The sequence below is a fragment of the Pristiophorus japonicus genome, unplaced genomic scaffold (assembly GCF_044704955.1).
Source record: "Pristiophorus japonicus isolate sPriJap1 unplaced genomic scaffold, sPriJap1.hap1 HAP1_SCAFFOLD_659, whole genome shotgun sequence".
Taxonomy (NCBI): Eukaryota; Metazoa; Chordata; class Chondrichthyes; family Pristiophoridae; genus Pristiophorus; species Pristiophorus japonicus.
The window spans coordinates 1-13,440 of record NW_027254571.1 but is presented as its reverse complement, the minus strand read 5'-3'; the positions used below and the strand labels follow the sequence as shown (position 1 = coordinate 13,440).

Below are 13,440 nucleotides of genomic sequence, written 5' to 3'. Positions count from 1 at the left end.
TGGGTGATGTCGGGGGTGGGTGATGTCGGGGGTGATGTCGGGGGGTGGGTGATGTCGGGGGTGGGTGATGTCGGGGGTGGGCGATGTCGGGGGTGGGTGATGTCGGGGGGTGATGATGTCGGGGGTGGGTGATGTCGGGGGGTGGGTGATGTCGGGGGTGGGTGATGTCGGGGGTGGGTGATGTCGGGGGTGGGTGATGTCGGGGGGTGGGTGATGTCGGGGGTGGGTGATGTCGGGGGTGGGTGATGTCGGGGGTGGGTGATGTCGGGGGTGGGTGATGTCGGGGGTGGGTCGGGGGTGGGTGATGTCGGGGGTGGGTGATGTCGGGGGTGGGTCGGGGGTGGGTGATGTCGGGGGTGGGTGATGTCGGGGGTGGGTCGGGGGTGGGTGATGTCGGGGGTGGGTGATGTCGGGGGTGGGTGATGTCGGGGGTGATGTCGGGGGTGGGTGATGTCGGGGGGTGATGATGTCGGGGGTGGGTGATGTCGGGGGGTGGGTGATGTCGGGGGTGGGTGATGTCGGGGGTGGGTGATGTCGGGGGTGGGTGATGTCGGGGGGTGGGTGATGTCGGGGGTGGGTGATGTCGGGGGTGGGTGATGTCGGGGGTGGGTGATGTCGGGGGTGGGTGATGTCGGGGGTGGGTGATGTCGGGGGGTGGGTGATGTCGGGGGTGGGTGATGTCGGGGGTGGGTGATGTCGGGGGTGGGCGATGTCGGGGGTGGGTGATGTCGGGGGTGGGCGATGTCGGGGGTGGGTGATGTCGGGGGTGGGTGATGTCGGGGGGTGGGTGATGTCGGGGGTGGGTGATGTCGGGGGTGGGTGATGTCGGGGGTGGGTGATGTCGGGGGTGGGTGATGTCGGGGGTGGGTGATGTCGGGGGTGGGTGATGTCGGGGGTGGGTGATGTCGGGGGTGGGTGATGTCGGGGGTGGGTGATGTCGGGGGTGGGTGATGTCGGGGGTGGGTGATGTCGGGGGTGGGTGATGTTGGGGGTTGGTGATGTCGGGGGTGGGTCGGGGGTGGGTGATGTCGGGGGTGGGTGATGTCGGGGGTGGGTGATGTCGGGGGTGGGTGATGTCGGGGGTGGGTGATGTCGGGGGGTGGGTGATGTCGGGGGTGGGTGATGTCGGGGGTGGGTGATGTCGGGGGGTGGGTGATGTCGGGGGTGGGTGATGTCGGGGGTGGGTGATGTCGGGGGTGGGTGATGTCGGGGGTGGGTGATGTCGGGGGTGGGTGATGTCGGGGGTGGGTGATGTCGGGGGTGGGTGATGTCGGGGGTGGGTGATGTTGGGGGTTGGTGATGTCGGGGGTGGGTCGGGGGTGGGTGATGTCGGGGGTGGGTGATGTCGGGGGTGGGTGATGTCGGGGGTGGGTGATGTCGGGGGTGGGTCGGGGGTGGGTGATGTCGGGGGTGGGTGATGTCGGGGGTGGGTCGGGGGTGGGTGATGTCGGGGGTGGGTGATGTCGGGGGTGGGTCGGGGGTGGGTGATGTCGGGGGTGATGTCGGGGGTGGGTGATGTCGGGGGTGGGTGATGTCGGGGGTGGGTCGGGGGTGGGTGATGTCGGGGGTGGGTGATGTCGGGGGTGGGTCGGGGGTGGGTGATGTCGGGGGTGGGTGATGTCGGGGGTGGGTGATGTCGGGGTGGGTGATGTCGGGGGTGGGTCGGGGGTGGGTGATGTCGGGGGTGGGTGATGTCGGGGTGGGTGATGTCGGGGGTGGGCGATGTCGGGGGTGGGTGATGTCGGGGGTGGGTGATGTCGGGGGTGGGTGATGTCGGGGGTGGGTGATGTCGGGGGTGGGTGATGTCGGGGGTGGGTCGGGGGTGGGTGATGTCGGGGGCGATGTCGGGGGTGGGTGATGTCGGGGGTGGGTGATGTCGGGGGTGGGTGATGTCGGGGGTGGGTGATGTCGGGGGTGGGTGATGTCGGGGGTGGGTCGGGTGTGGGTGATGTCGGGGGTGGGTGATGTCGGGGGTGGGTCGGGGGTGGGTGATGTCGGGGGTGGGTGATGTCGGGGGTGGGTCGGGTGTGGGTGATGTCGGGGGTGGGTGATGTCGGGGGTGGGTGATGTCGGGGGTGGGTGATGTCGGGGGTGATGTCGGGGGTGATGTCGGGGGTGGGTGATGTCGGGGGTGGGTGATGTCGGGGGTGGGTGGGTCGGGGGTGGGTGATGTCGGGGGTGGGTGATGTCGGGGGTGGGTGATGTCGGGGGTGGGTGATGTCGGGGGGTGGGTGATGTCGGGGGTGGGTCGGGGGTGGGTGATGTCGGGGGTGGGTCGGGGGTGGGTGATGTCGGGGGTTCGTGATGTCGGGGGTGGGTGATGTCGGGGGTGGGTGATGTCGGGGGTGGGTGATGTCGGGGGAGATGTCGGGGGTGGGTGATGTCGGGGGTGGGTGATGTCGGGGGTGGGTGATGTCGGGGGTGGGTGATGTCGGGGGTGGGTGATGTCGGGGGTGGGTGATGTCGGGGGGTGGGTGATGTCGGGGTGGGTGATGTCGGGGGTGGGTGATGTCGGGGGTGATGTCGGGGGGTGGGTGATGTCGGGGGTGGGTGATGTCGGGGGTGATGTCGGGGGTGGGTGATGTCGGGGGTGGGTGATGTCGGGGGTGGGCGATGTCGGGGGTGGGCGATGTCGGGGGTGGGCGATGTCGGGGGTGGGTTCTGGCTCCATTCTGGCCTCCAACATGACTTTCCTGATTGGGCTTGTTAAGCCCCACCCAGCACATTGCCCAGCCAATTGAAGGAAGCTGGTCTGATGACGTCATTTGATGACACGTCATCAGCCAGTTTCCTTAAAGGGACCATGTCCACATTTATCTGCGCACGGACCCTTTAGAGACCTTGTCACGACAACTGGATCTTCCCCTGCCTTTCCGAATTCCTTTTGCACAGCATCACGATATCCCTCCCCTGACACCAGGCAGGCAACACACCCTGAGGGATTCTCGAGCATGTCTGCAGAGGATTCTATCTATCTCCCGAATTATTCAATCTCCTATAATTACTGCATTTCTATTCAGCTCCTCTCCCTTTGAACTGCCTCTGCTCAGCGTTGTGGCTGCCCTTCTCTTTATCCTCACAGGTATCAAGTACATTGTACGTGTTGGACAGGACCAGTGTCTGCGAGACCTCCTCCTCCTCGATCTCCCCTCGGATCCCCTTACCCTGCTGACTGTCAGTCACACTCTCCCCTTCCTGCTCCTGTGAGGTTTGGCATTTAAAACATAATCGGCCAATAAATGAAAGTCACACGGATTGGTCAACGGCAAATCGAGTTTGACGAACCTGATCGATTTCTTTGATGAAATAATGGAGACAGTTGATGAGGGTAGTGGACTTTCAAAAGGCATTTGACAAAGTATCAGATAATAGACTTGTTAGCAAAATGAAAGCCCATCGGATTAAAGGGACAGTGTCAGTGTGGATCCAACATTGTCGATGGGACAGAAAGCGGGTAGTCGTGGTGAACGGTTGTTTTTCAGACTGGAAGTAATTCAACCACTGCTCTCGTTGAGATATATTAAAGATTTGGACTTCTACAGGGCATCATTTCACAGAGTGCAGATGGCACGAAACTCGGAAATGTAGTAAACAATGAGACTGATGGTAACAGACACCAGGACACACAGACTGGTAAAATGGGCAGAAGATGGCAGATGAAATTTAATAAAGTGAAGTGTGAAGTGATACATTTTGGCAGAACAGGCAATATGAACTAAATGGTGCAGGAACACAGGAACGTGAGAATTAGGAGCAGGAGTACCCTCAAGCCTGCTCCACCATTCAATAAGATCATGGCCTATCTTCTACCTCAACTCCACTTCCTGCACTATCCTCGATTCCCTTAATATCCAAAAGTCTATCGATCTCTGTCTTGAATATACTCAAGGACTGAACCTCCACAGCCCTCTGAGGCAGAGAATTCCAGAGATTCACCACCCTCTGAGTGAAGAAGTTTCTCCTCATCTCAGTCCTAAATGTCCGACCTGTATTCTGAGACTGTGTGACCCCTGGTTCTAGACTCCCCAGCCAGAGGAAACATCCTCCCTGCATCTACCCGGTCAAGTCCTGTAAGAATTTTGTATGTTTCAATGAGATCACCTCTCATTCTTCTAAACTCTAGAGAATATAGGCCAAGTCTACTCAATCTCTCCTCAAAGCAGATTATCTGGTCATTATCACATTGTTGTGTGTGGGAGCTTGCTGTGCGCAAATTGGCTGCCGCGTTTCCCACATTGCAACAGTGACGATATTCCAAAGGTATTTCATTGGCTGTAAAGCATTTTGAGACATCCGGTGGTCGTGAAAGGCGCTATATAAATCCAAGTCTTTCTTTCTTTCTTCTTTCATAGGACAATGCCCCCATCCCAGGAATCAGTCTGCTGAACCTTCGTTGTACTCCTTCATTCACTTTCTTAATCGCTTGCTGTACCCACATGTTAACTTTCAGTGATTGGTGTACAAGGACACCCAGGTCCCTCTGAACACCAACATTTCCCAATCTCTCATCATTTAAAAATACTCTGCTTTTCTATGTTTCCGACCAAAGTGGAGAACTTCACATTTCCCCACATTATATTCCATTTGCCATGTTCTTGCCCACTCACTCAGCCTGTCTAAAGCCCCTTGAAGTCTCTTTGCATCCTCCTCACAACTTACATTCCCACCTAGCTTTGTATCATCAGCAAACTTGGATATATTACATTTGGTCCCCTCATCCAAATCATTGACATGGATTGTGAATAGCTGGGGCCCAGCACTGATCCTTGAGGTACCCCACTAGTTACAGCCTGCCCACCTGAAAATGACCCGTTTATTCCTGATCTCTGTTCTCTGTCTGTTAACCAATCCTCAATCCATGCTAGTATATTACCCCCAATCCCATGAGCCCTAATTAACCTCTTGTGCAATAACCTCTTGTGTGGCACTTTATCGAATGTCTTATGAAAATCCAAATAAACCACACCCACTGGTTCCCCCATATCTATTCTGCTAGTTACAACCTCCAAAAACTTTGTCAAACATGATTTCCCATTCATAAATCAGTGTTGACTCTGCCCAATCCTATTCCTATTTTCTAAGTGCCCTGTTACCACGTCCTTAATAATAGATTGGAGCATTTTCCCCACTACTGATGTCAGGCTAACTGGTCTGTAGTTCCTCGATCTCCCTCTCCCCCATTTCTTAAATAGCGGGGTAACATTATCTACCTTCCAATCTGTGGGAGCCGTTCTAGAATCTATGGAATTGTGGAAGATGACAACCAATGCATCCACTATCTCTATAGCCACCTCTTTCAAAACCCGAGGATGTAGGCCATCAGGTCCAGGGGATTTATCAGCTTTCAGTCCCATTCATTTCTCCAGTTTTTTTACCAATACTTATTTCTTTCAGTTCCTCATTCTCCCGAGACCCTTGGTTCTCCACTATTTCTGGGAGGTTTTCCGTGTCTTCTTCCATGAAGACAAACATAAAATATTTGTTTCATTTCTCTGTCATTTCCTTATTCCTCATTATAATTTCTCCCGTCTCAGTTTGGAGGGGATCCACATTTACTTTCGCTAATCTTTGCCTTTTTACATACCTGTAGTAGCTTTTACAGACAGTTTTTATGTCTCTCGCTAGTTTACTCTCATTCTATTTTTGTTTTCTTTATCAATTTCTTGGTCCTCCTTTGCTGAATTCTAAAATCCTCCCCATCCTCGGCTTATTGCTCTTTTTGGCAACATTATAAGCCTCTTCCTTTGATCTAATACTTTCTTTAACTTCTCTTGTTAGCCTCGGTTGGATCACTTTTCTTGTAGGGTTTTCGTGCCTTAAAGGAATGTGTGTTTGTTGGAAATTATGTATTAATTCTTTAAATGCTAGCCATTGCTTGTCTACTGTCATACCTTTTAATGTAGTTTGCCAATCTACCTTAACCAACTCGCCCCTCATACCTACGTAGTTTGCTTTGTTTAGATTTAAGACCAAAGTTTCGGATTTAACTAAATCACTTTCAAACTTAATGTTAAATTCTTCATATTATGCTCACTCTTCCCTCAAGGCCCCTTTACTCTTCTTCTTAGGCAGTCCCTCGGAGTCGAGGATCACTTGCTTCCGCATTAATATGAGTTCCCAGGTGATTGATGAGTCTGATGCGGGACCGACAGTCTCTGTCACAGGTGGGGCAGACGGTGGTTGGAGGGACGGGTGGGTGGGGCGCTTGATTTGTCGTGCGCTCCTTCCGGTGTTTGCGCTTGGCTTCCGCATGCTCCCGGCGAAGAGACTCGAGGTGTTTGGCGCCTTCCCGGATGCTTCTCCTCCACTTTGAGCGGCCTTGGGCCAGGGACCCAGATGTCGGTGGGGATGTTGCACATTTTTCAAGGAGTCCTTGAAGTGTTTCCTCTGCCCTCCTGGGGCTCGCTTGCTGTGTCAGAGCTCCGAGTAAGCGCATGCTTTGGGATTCTCGTATCGGGCATGCAGGCGATGTGGCCCGTCCATCGGAGCTGATTGAGCGTGGTAACTGCTTCGATGCTGAGCGAGAACACTGACGTGGGTGTGCCTATCCTACCAGTGGATTTGCAGGATCTTGCGGAGGCAGCATTGGTGGTACTTCTCCAGTGCGTTGAGGTGCCTGCTGTACATCGTCTCTCTCTCTCTGAAGCATATAGGAGGGCGGGTATCATTACTGCTCTGTAGACCATAAGCTTGGTACCGGGTTTGAGGTCCTCGTCTTCAAACATTCTCTTCCTCAGGGACCGAAAGCTGCACTGGCGCACTGAAGGCGGTGTTGGACCTCGTCACTGACATCTGCCCTCGTTGACAGTAGGCTCCCGAGGTATGGAAAATGGTCCACATTGTCCAAGGCCTCGTCGTGGATCTTGAGAATTGGGGGGCGCAGTACTGTGTGGCGGACCTGTGTCTTACAGATGTTTAGTGAAAGGTCCATGCTCTCGTACGCTTCGGTGAAGATGTTGACGATGGTTTGGAGTTCGACCTGTGAGTGTGCGCAGACACAAGCATCAACTGCATATTGCATGTAGTTCAAGCCCTATTCTACCAACCTGACGACTCCCAGTGACCCAGAGACGCAGAGTGCCTGGTCTGCCCTCAAAGCCTCCATAATAAGCACCTTTGAAGAGACGCTCGGACACTCGACCAGGAAACACCAAGACTGGTTGAACAAGAATGACCAGGAGATCCAGGAGCTAATAAGCCACAAGCACAAGGCATTCTTGAACTGGAAACAGCAACACAACTCGAGAGCAAGAAAGCAGCTCTACAGACGTCTGAAGGCTGAGGTCCAACAACAACCCCGTGACCTAAAGAACAGATGGTAGGTGAAGAAAGCGCAGGAGATCCAGCAACTAGCCAACAACCACGACGTGCGAGGATTCTTTAGCGCAGTCAGAACCATCCACGGCCCAAGCACCCAAGGCCCTACCCCACTGCTGGCCAAGAATGGCGAGGTGCTCATCAGGGACAGAGAGGCAGTCAGGACCTGCTGGAAGGAGCACTTTGAAGATCTCCTTAACTGAGACTCTGCCTTTGACGTGAGCGTCCTCGACTCCATCCCACCTCCACCTCAGCACAACCCCAGCCCGGCACGAGATAGAAAAGGCCATCCGACAACTGAAGAACAACAAGGCCTCAGGAGCAGATGGAATCCCCACCAAGGCACTAAAACATGGCGGAGAAGCACTATTGGTGTGAATCCATGAACTCATTCCTCTCATCTGGAAGCAGGAGAGCACGTCACTCTTCCCCAAGGGCCCCTTTACTACAGGGTTATTAATTAAACCTTTCTCATTGCACAATACTCGATCTAAAATAGCCTGCTCTCTAGTTCGTTCCTCAAAATACTGATCTTGAAAACCATCTTGCATACATTCCATGAATTCGTCCTCCACACTATTACTGCAAATTTGGTTTGCCCAATCTTACTGTAAAGATTACTGTACAGGTATTACCTTTGTTACATGCACCTCTAATTCCCTGATTGAACCTGTGCCCTGCCTGTCTGTTCACAAATTGCTAAGGTGGCAGCAACAACTGAGAATGCTGTTAAAAACACATATGGGATCCTTGGCTTTAATCGAGGAATAGATTACAAAAGCAAGAAAGTTATGCTATATCCACACACACACACACAACACACACACACACAGACAGACACACACTCACACAGACACACACACACAGCGACACAGAGACACACAGACAGACACACACTCACACAGACACAGACACACAGACAGACACACAGACACTCACACACAGAGACACACAGACAGACACACACACAGCGACAGAGACACACACAGACAGACACACAGACACTCACACAGAGACACACAGACAGACACACACTCACACAGACACACACAGACAGACACACAGACACTCACACACAGAGACACACAGACAGACACACACACAGCGACAGAGACACACACAGACAGACACACAGACACTCACACAGAGACACACAGACAGCGACAGAGAAACACACAGACAGACACACAGACACTCACACACAGAGACACACAGCGACAGAGAAACACACAGACAGACACACAGACACTCACAGAGACACACAGACAGACACACACACAGCGACAGAGAAACACACAGACAGACACACAGACACTCACACACAGAGACACACAGACAGACACACACACAGCGACAGAGACACACACAGACAGACACACAGACACTCACACAGAGACACACAGACAGACACACACTCACACAGACACACACAGACAGACACACAGACACTCACACACAGAGACACACAGACAGACACACACACAGCGACAGAGACACACACAGACAGACACACAGACACTCACACAGAGACACACAGACAGACACACACTCACACAGACACACACAGACAGACACACAGACACTCACACACAGAGACACACAGACAGACACACACTCACACAGACACACACACACAGCGACACAGAGACACACAGACAGACACACACACAGCGACAGAGAAACACACAGACAGACACACAGACACTCACACACAGAGACACACAGCGACAGAGAAACACACAGACAGACACACAGACACTCACAGAGACACACAGACAGACACACACACAGCGACAGAGAAACACACAGACAGACACACAGACACTCACACACAGAGACACACAGACAGACACACACACACAACATACACACAGACAAGTCATCATCATCATCATAGACAGTCCTTCAAACGAGGATGACTTGCTTCCACGCCAAAAGGGATGAGTTCACAGATGTTTCAATGAAGAACCTAATATTCCAGTCCTGAACTCCAGGGGAGGAAGATGTCTGTGGGTGGATTTTTTTAACGTGGGGTGACCGTTGCACACCAGCCACCACACGGGCTTGACAGAGCTAGGTCTTGGTCCAGTGGCGAGGGTTATCCGAGACGACTGGAGACCTGCTCTGCTGCACGGACCCAGTGTGCCCACATATCGCAGTGTGGGCTGGGCCCGTGCTGCCCCTGGGCCCACGCCTCTTCTGGGCCCCGTACCCTCATTCGCCGCACCGCCGCCACGATCACTTGCCGAATCTCAGCCATGATCTCTCATCGCTTCACCGCCTCAATCACTTGCCGCAACTCCACCACGATGTCTCGTTGCTCATCCACCCTGACTTTCCTGCTCCTCCGCTGTACCAGGGCCCCGCCGATGTTCCTGCTCATGCTCCAAACAGTGACCTGGGTTTTGATGATATCACCCAGTCGCCCACCTCGAAATCGTCACACACTTGTAGCAGCTCGCGCTGGAAGATGTCGTGGTATGATGCTCCAGCTTTTATGTCCCCGACCTGCAGAGGCATTGGCTCGCAGGTCCGCCGGGGGGGCCACAGACAAGTACACACACACACTTACACACATGCAAAGCAGGCCAATTATACACATGGCACACCCACACAACAAATAGACAGAAACATAGATTTAAGCCCCTCAAACATGCATTTAAGGGGAATGCTAGATCAATATTTAATGGAGAAAGGAATAAAAGGATATGCTGATAGCGTGAGAAGAATAGGGTAGGAGGAGGCTCATGTGGAGAATAAACAGCAGCATAGACCATCAACTGAATGGTCTGTTTTTGTGCATTAAAATTCTATATAACACAGGCACAACACACACACACACACACAGACACATACACACACACACATACAGACACACACACATACACACAAACACAGACACACACACACAGACACATACACGCACACACAGACACATACACAGACACACAGACACACACAGACACATACACACACACACAGACACACATACACACAGACACACACACAGACACACACACACAGACACACACACACACACAGACACATACACACACACATACAGACACACACACATACACACAAACACAGATACACACACACACAGACACATACACGCACACACAGACACATACACAGAAACACAGACACACACACACACACAGACACATACACGCACACACAGACACATACACAGAAACACAGGCACAGAAACACAGACACAGACACACACAAACACAGACACACACACACAAACACAGACACACAGACACAGACACAGACACACACACAGAAACACAGGCACAGAAACACAGACACAGACACACACACACAGACACATACACGCACACACAGACACATACACAGACACACAGACACATACACACACACACAGACACACACACACACAGATGAACACACACACACACTCACACAGATAGACACACGCACACACACAAACACACAAATAGACACACACGCGCGCGCACACACACACACACACACGCACATATAGGAAAAGAGTGGCTAAAGTAAATGTTGGTCCCCTGAAGGATGAGACTGGAGAATTAATAATGGAGAACAGGGAAATGGCAGAGTCGTTGAATAAATATTTTGTATCAGTCTTCACGGTAGAAGACACTAAAAACATCCCACTAGTGGATAATCATGGGGCTATAGGAAGGGAGTAACTTAATACAATCACTATCACTAATGAAGTAGTACTAAAAATAATGGGACTAAAGGCAGACAAGTCCCCTGGACCTGATGCCTTACACCTAGGGTCTTAAGGGAAGTGGCTGCAGAGATAGTGGATGCATTGGTTGTAATTTACCAAATTTCCCTGGATTCTGGGGCGGTCCCAGCAGATTGGAAAACTGCAAATGTAACGGCCCTATTTAAAAAATGAGGCAGACAAAAAGCAGGAAACTATAGACCAGTTAGCCTAACATCTGTCACTGGGAAAATGCTGGAGTCCATTATTAAGGAAGCAGTAGTGGGACATTTGGAAAAGCATGATTCAATCCAGCAGAGTCAGCATGGTTTTATGAAAGGGAAATCATGTTTGACAAATTTGCTGGAGTTCTTTGAGGCTGTAACGAGCAGGGTGGGTAAGGGGGAACCAGTGGGTGTGGTGTATTTGGATTTCCAGAAAGCACTCGATAAGGTGCCACATAAGAGGCCCGGAAATCGGTGCGGTCCGGGCCTACAAGACCATCAGCAGGCCGGGCCCATTGGAGGGAGCATCGTGCGGCGACATACCACTGCAGGGAGCAGCGCGTGCTGCTGCAGGAGGGCGACGGCTGACTGCATTGAGGGCAGGTACAGCAGGAGCGGCGAGGTCGGGGCGAAGGAACGGCAAGAGTTTGTAGAGGGACGTGATCGGGGCCCAGGAGAGGAGAGAGTTCGGGGTCCAGGAGAGGCGAGAGTTCGGGGTCCAGGAGAGGCGAGAGTTCGGGGTCCAGGAGAGGAGAGAGTTCGGGGCCCAGGAGAGGAGAGAGTTCGGGGCCCAGGAGAGGAGAGAGTTCGGGGCCCAGGAGAGGAGAGAGTTTGGGGCCCAGGAAAGGAGAGAGCCCGGGACAGCATGGGCCAGCCTACACTGCAATATGTGTGTGCACTAGGTCCGTGCAGCAGTCACCTTGGTTAACCCTTGCCACTGGACCAAGACCTAGCTCTGTCAAGCCCGTGTGCTGGCTGGTGTGCAACGGCCACCAGACGCTAAAAAAAATCCATGCACAGACATCTTCCACCCTTCAGGATGTAGTTCGGGATCCGGAATATTAGGTCCTTCATTGAAACACCTGGGAACTCATCCCTTTTCGGCGGGGAAGCAAGTCATCCTCGTTTCGAGGGACTGCCTATGATGATGACATAAGAGGTTACTGCACAAGATAAAAGCTCATAGGGTTGGGGGTAATATATTAGCATGGATAGAGAATTGGCTAACTAACAGAAAACAGAGAGTCGGGATAAATGGGTCATTTTCCGGTTGGCAAACACTAACTAGTGGGGTGCCACAGGGATCGGTGCTGGGTCCTCAACTATTTACAATCTATATTAATGACTGGATGAAGGGACCGAGTGTAATGTAGCCAAGTTTGCTGATGATACAAAGATGGGTGGGTAAGCAAGTTGTGAGGAGGGCACAAAAAATCTGCAAAGGGATATAGACAGACTCAGTGAGTGGGCAAAAATTTGGCAGATGGAGTATAATGTGGGAAAATGTGATGTTATCCACTTTGGCAGAAATAATAGAAAAGCAAATTATAATTTAAATAGAGAAAAATTGCAAAGTGCTGCAGTACAGAGGGACCTGGGGGTCCTTGTGCATGAAACACAAACAGTGAGTATGCAGGTACAGCAAGTGATCAGGAAGGCCAAGGGAATGTTGGCCTTTATTGCAAGGGGGATAGAGTATGAAAGCAGAGAAGTCCTGCTACAACTGTACAGGGTATTGGTGAGGCCACACCTGGAGTACTGCGTACAGTTTTGGTCTCCGTATTTAAGGAAGGATATATTTGCATTGGAGGCAGTTCAGAGAAGATTCACTCGGTTGATTTAGAGATGAGGGGGTTGACTTATGAGGATAGGTTGAGTGGGTTGAGCCTATACACATTGGAGTTCAGAAGAATGAGAGGAGATCTTTTCGAAACATAAGATAATGAGGTGGCTTGACAAGGTGGATGCAGAGAGGATACTTCCACTCATAGGGGAAACTAAAACTAGAGACATAGTCTTAGAACCAGCCTGTATGCCCGACACGAGACTCCCAAAGCAAGCGCTCTACTCGGAACTTCTACACAGCTAGAGAGCCCCAGGTGGGCAGAGGAAACATTTCAAGGACACCCTCAAAGCCTCCCTGATAAAGTGCAACACACACCGACACTCACACACACTCACACACATACTCACACACACTGTGGGTAACAGACAGTACCTGCTGTTGAGGTGATCCTGGCAACCTCTGACCTCGGTGGCACTGGGATGTCCATTGTCCACGAGCTGCTGCACGGTTTCATTCACCTCCACAACACGAACCAACATGCTGTTCATCTCTTGATCCAGACTCTCAAACCTAGTGACAGAGCACAATGCAGGGACCGGGGCAGTTGAACACCGAGCAGC

General features: G+C 52.2%; 1 protein-coding gene across 1 annotated transcript in view; it reads right to left on the bottom strand.

Annotated features, from left to right (window-relative positions):
- LOC139255888 (spectrin beta chain, non-erythrocytic 1-like) overlaps nt 1-13,390 on the bottom strand; it is a gene marked incomplete at both ends in the record, with an annotated part of 232,208 nt that extends 218,818 nt beyond the window's left edge. Inside the window, one exon of the mRNA XM_070874048.1 lies at nt 13,253-13,390. Within this exon, the coding sequence (XP_070730149.1) occupies nt 13,253-13,390 (138 nt within the window). The remainder of the gene's footprint in view (nt 1-13,252) is intronic.
- Between the last annotated feature and the right edge of the window lie 50 nt (nt 13,391-13,440).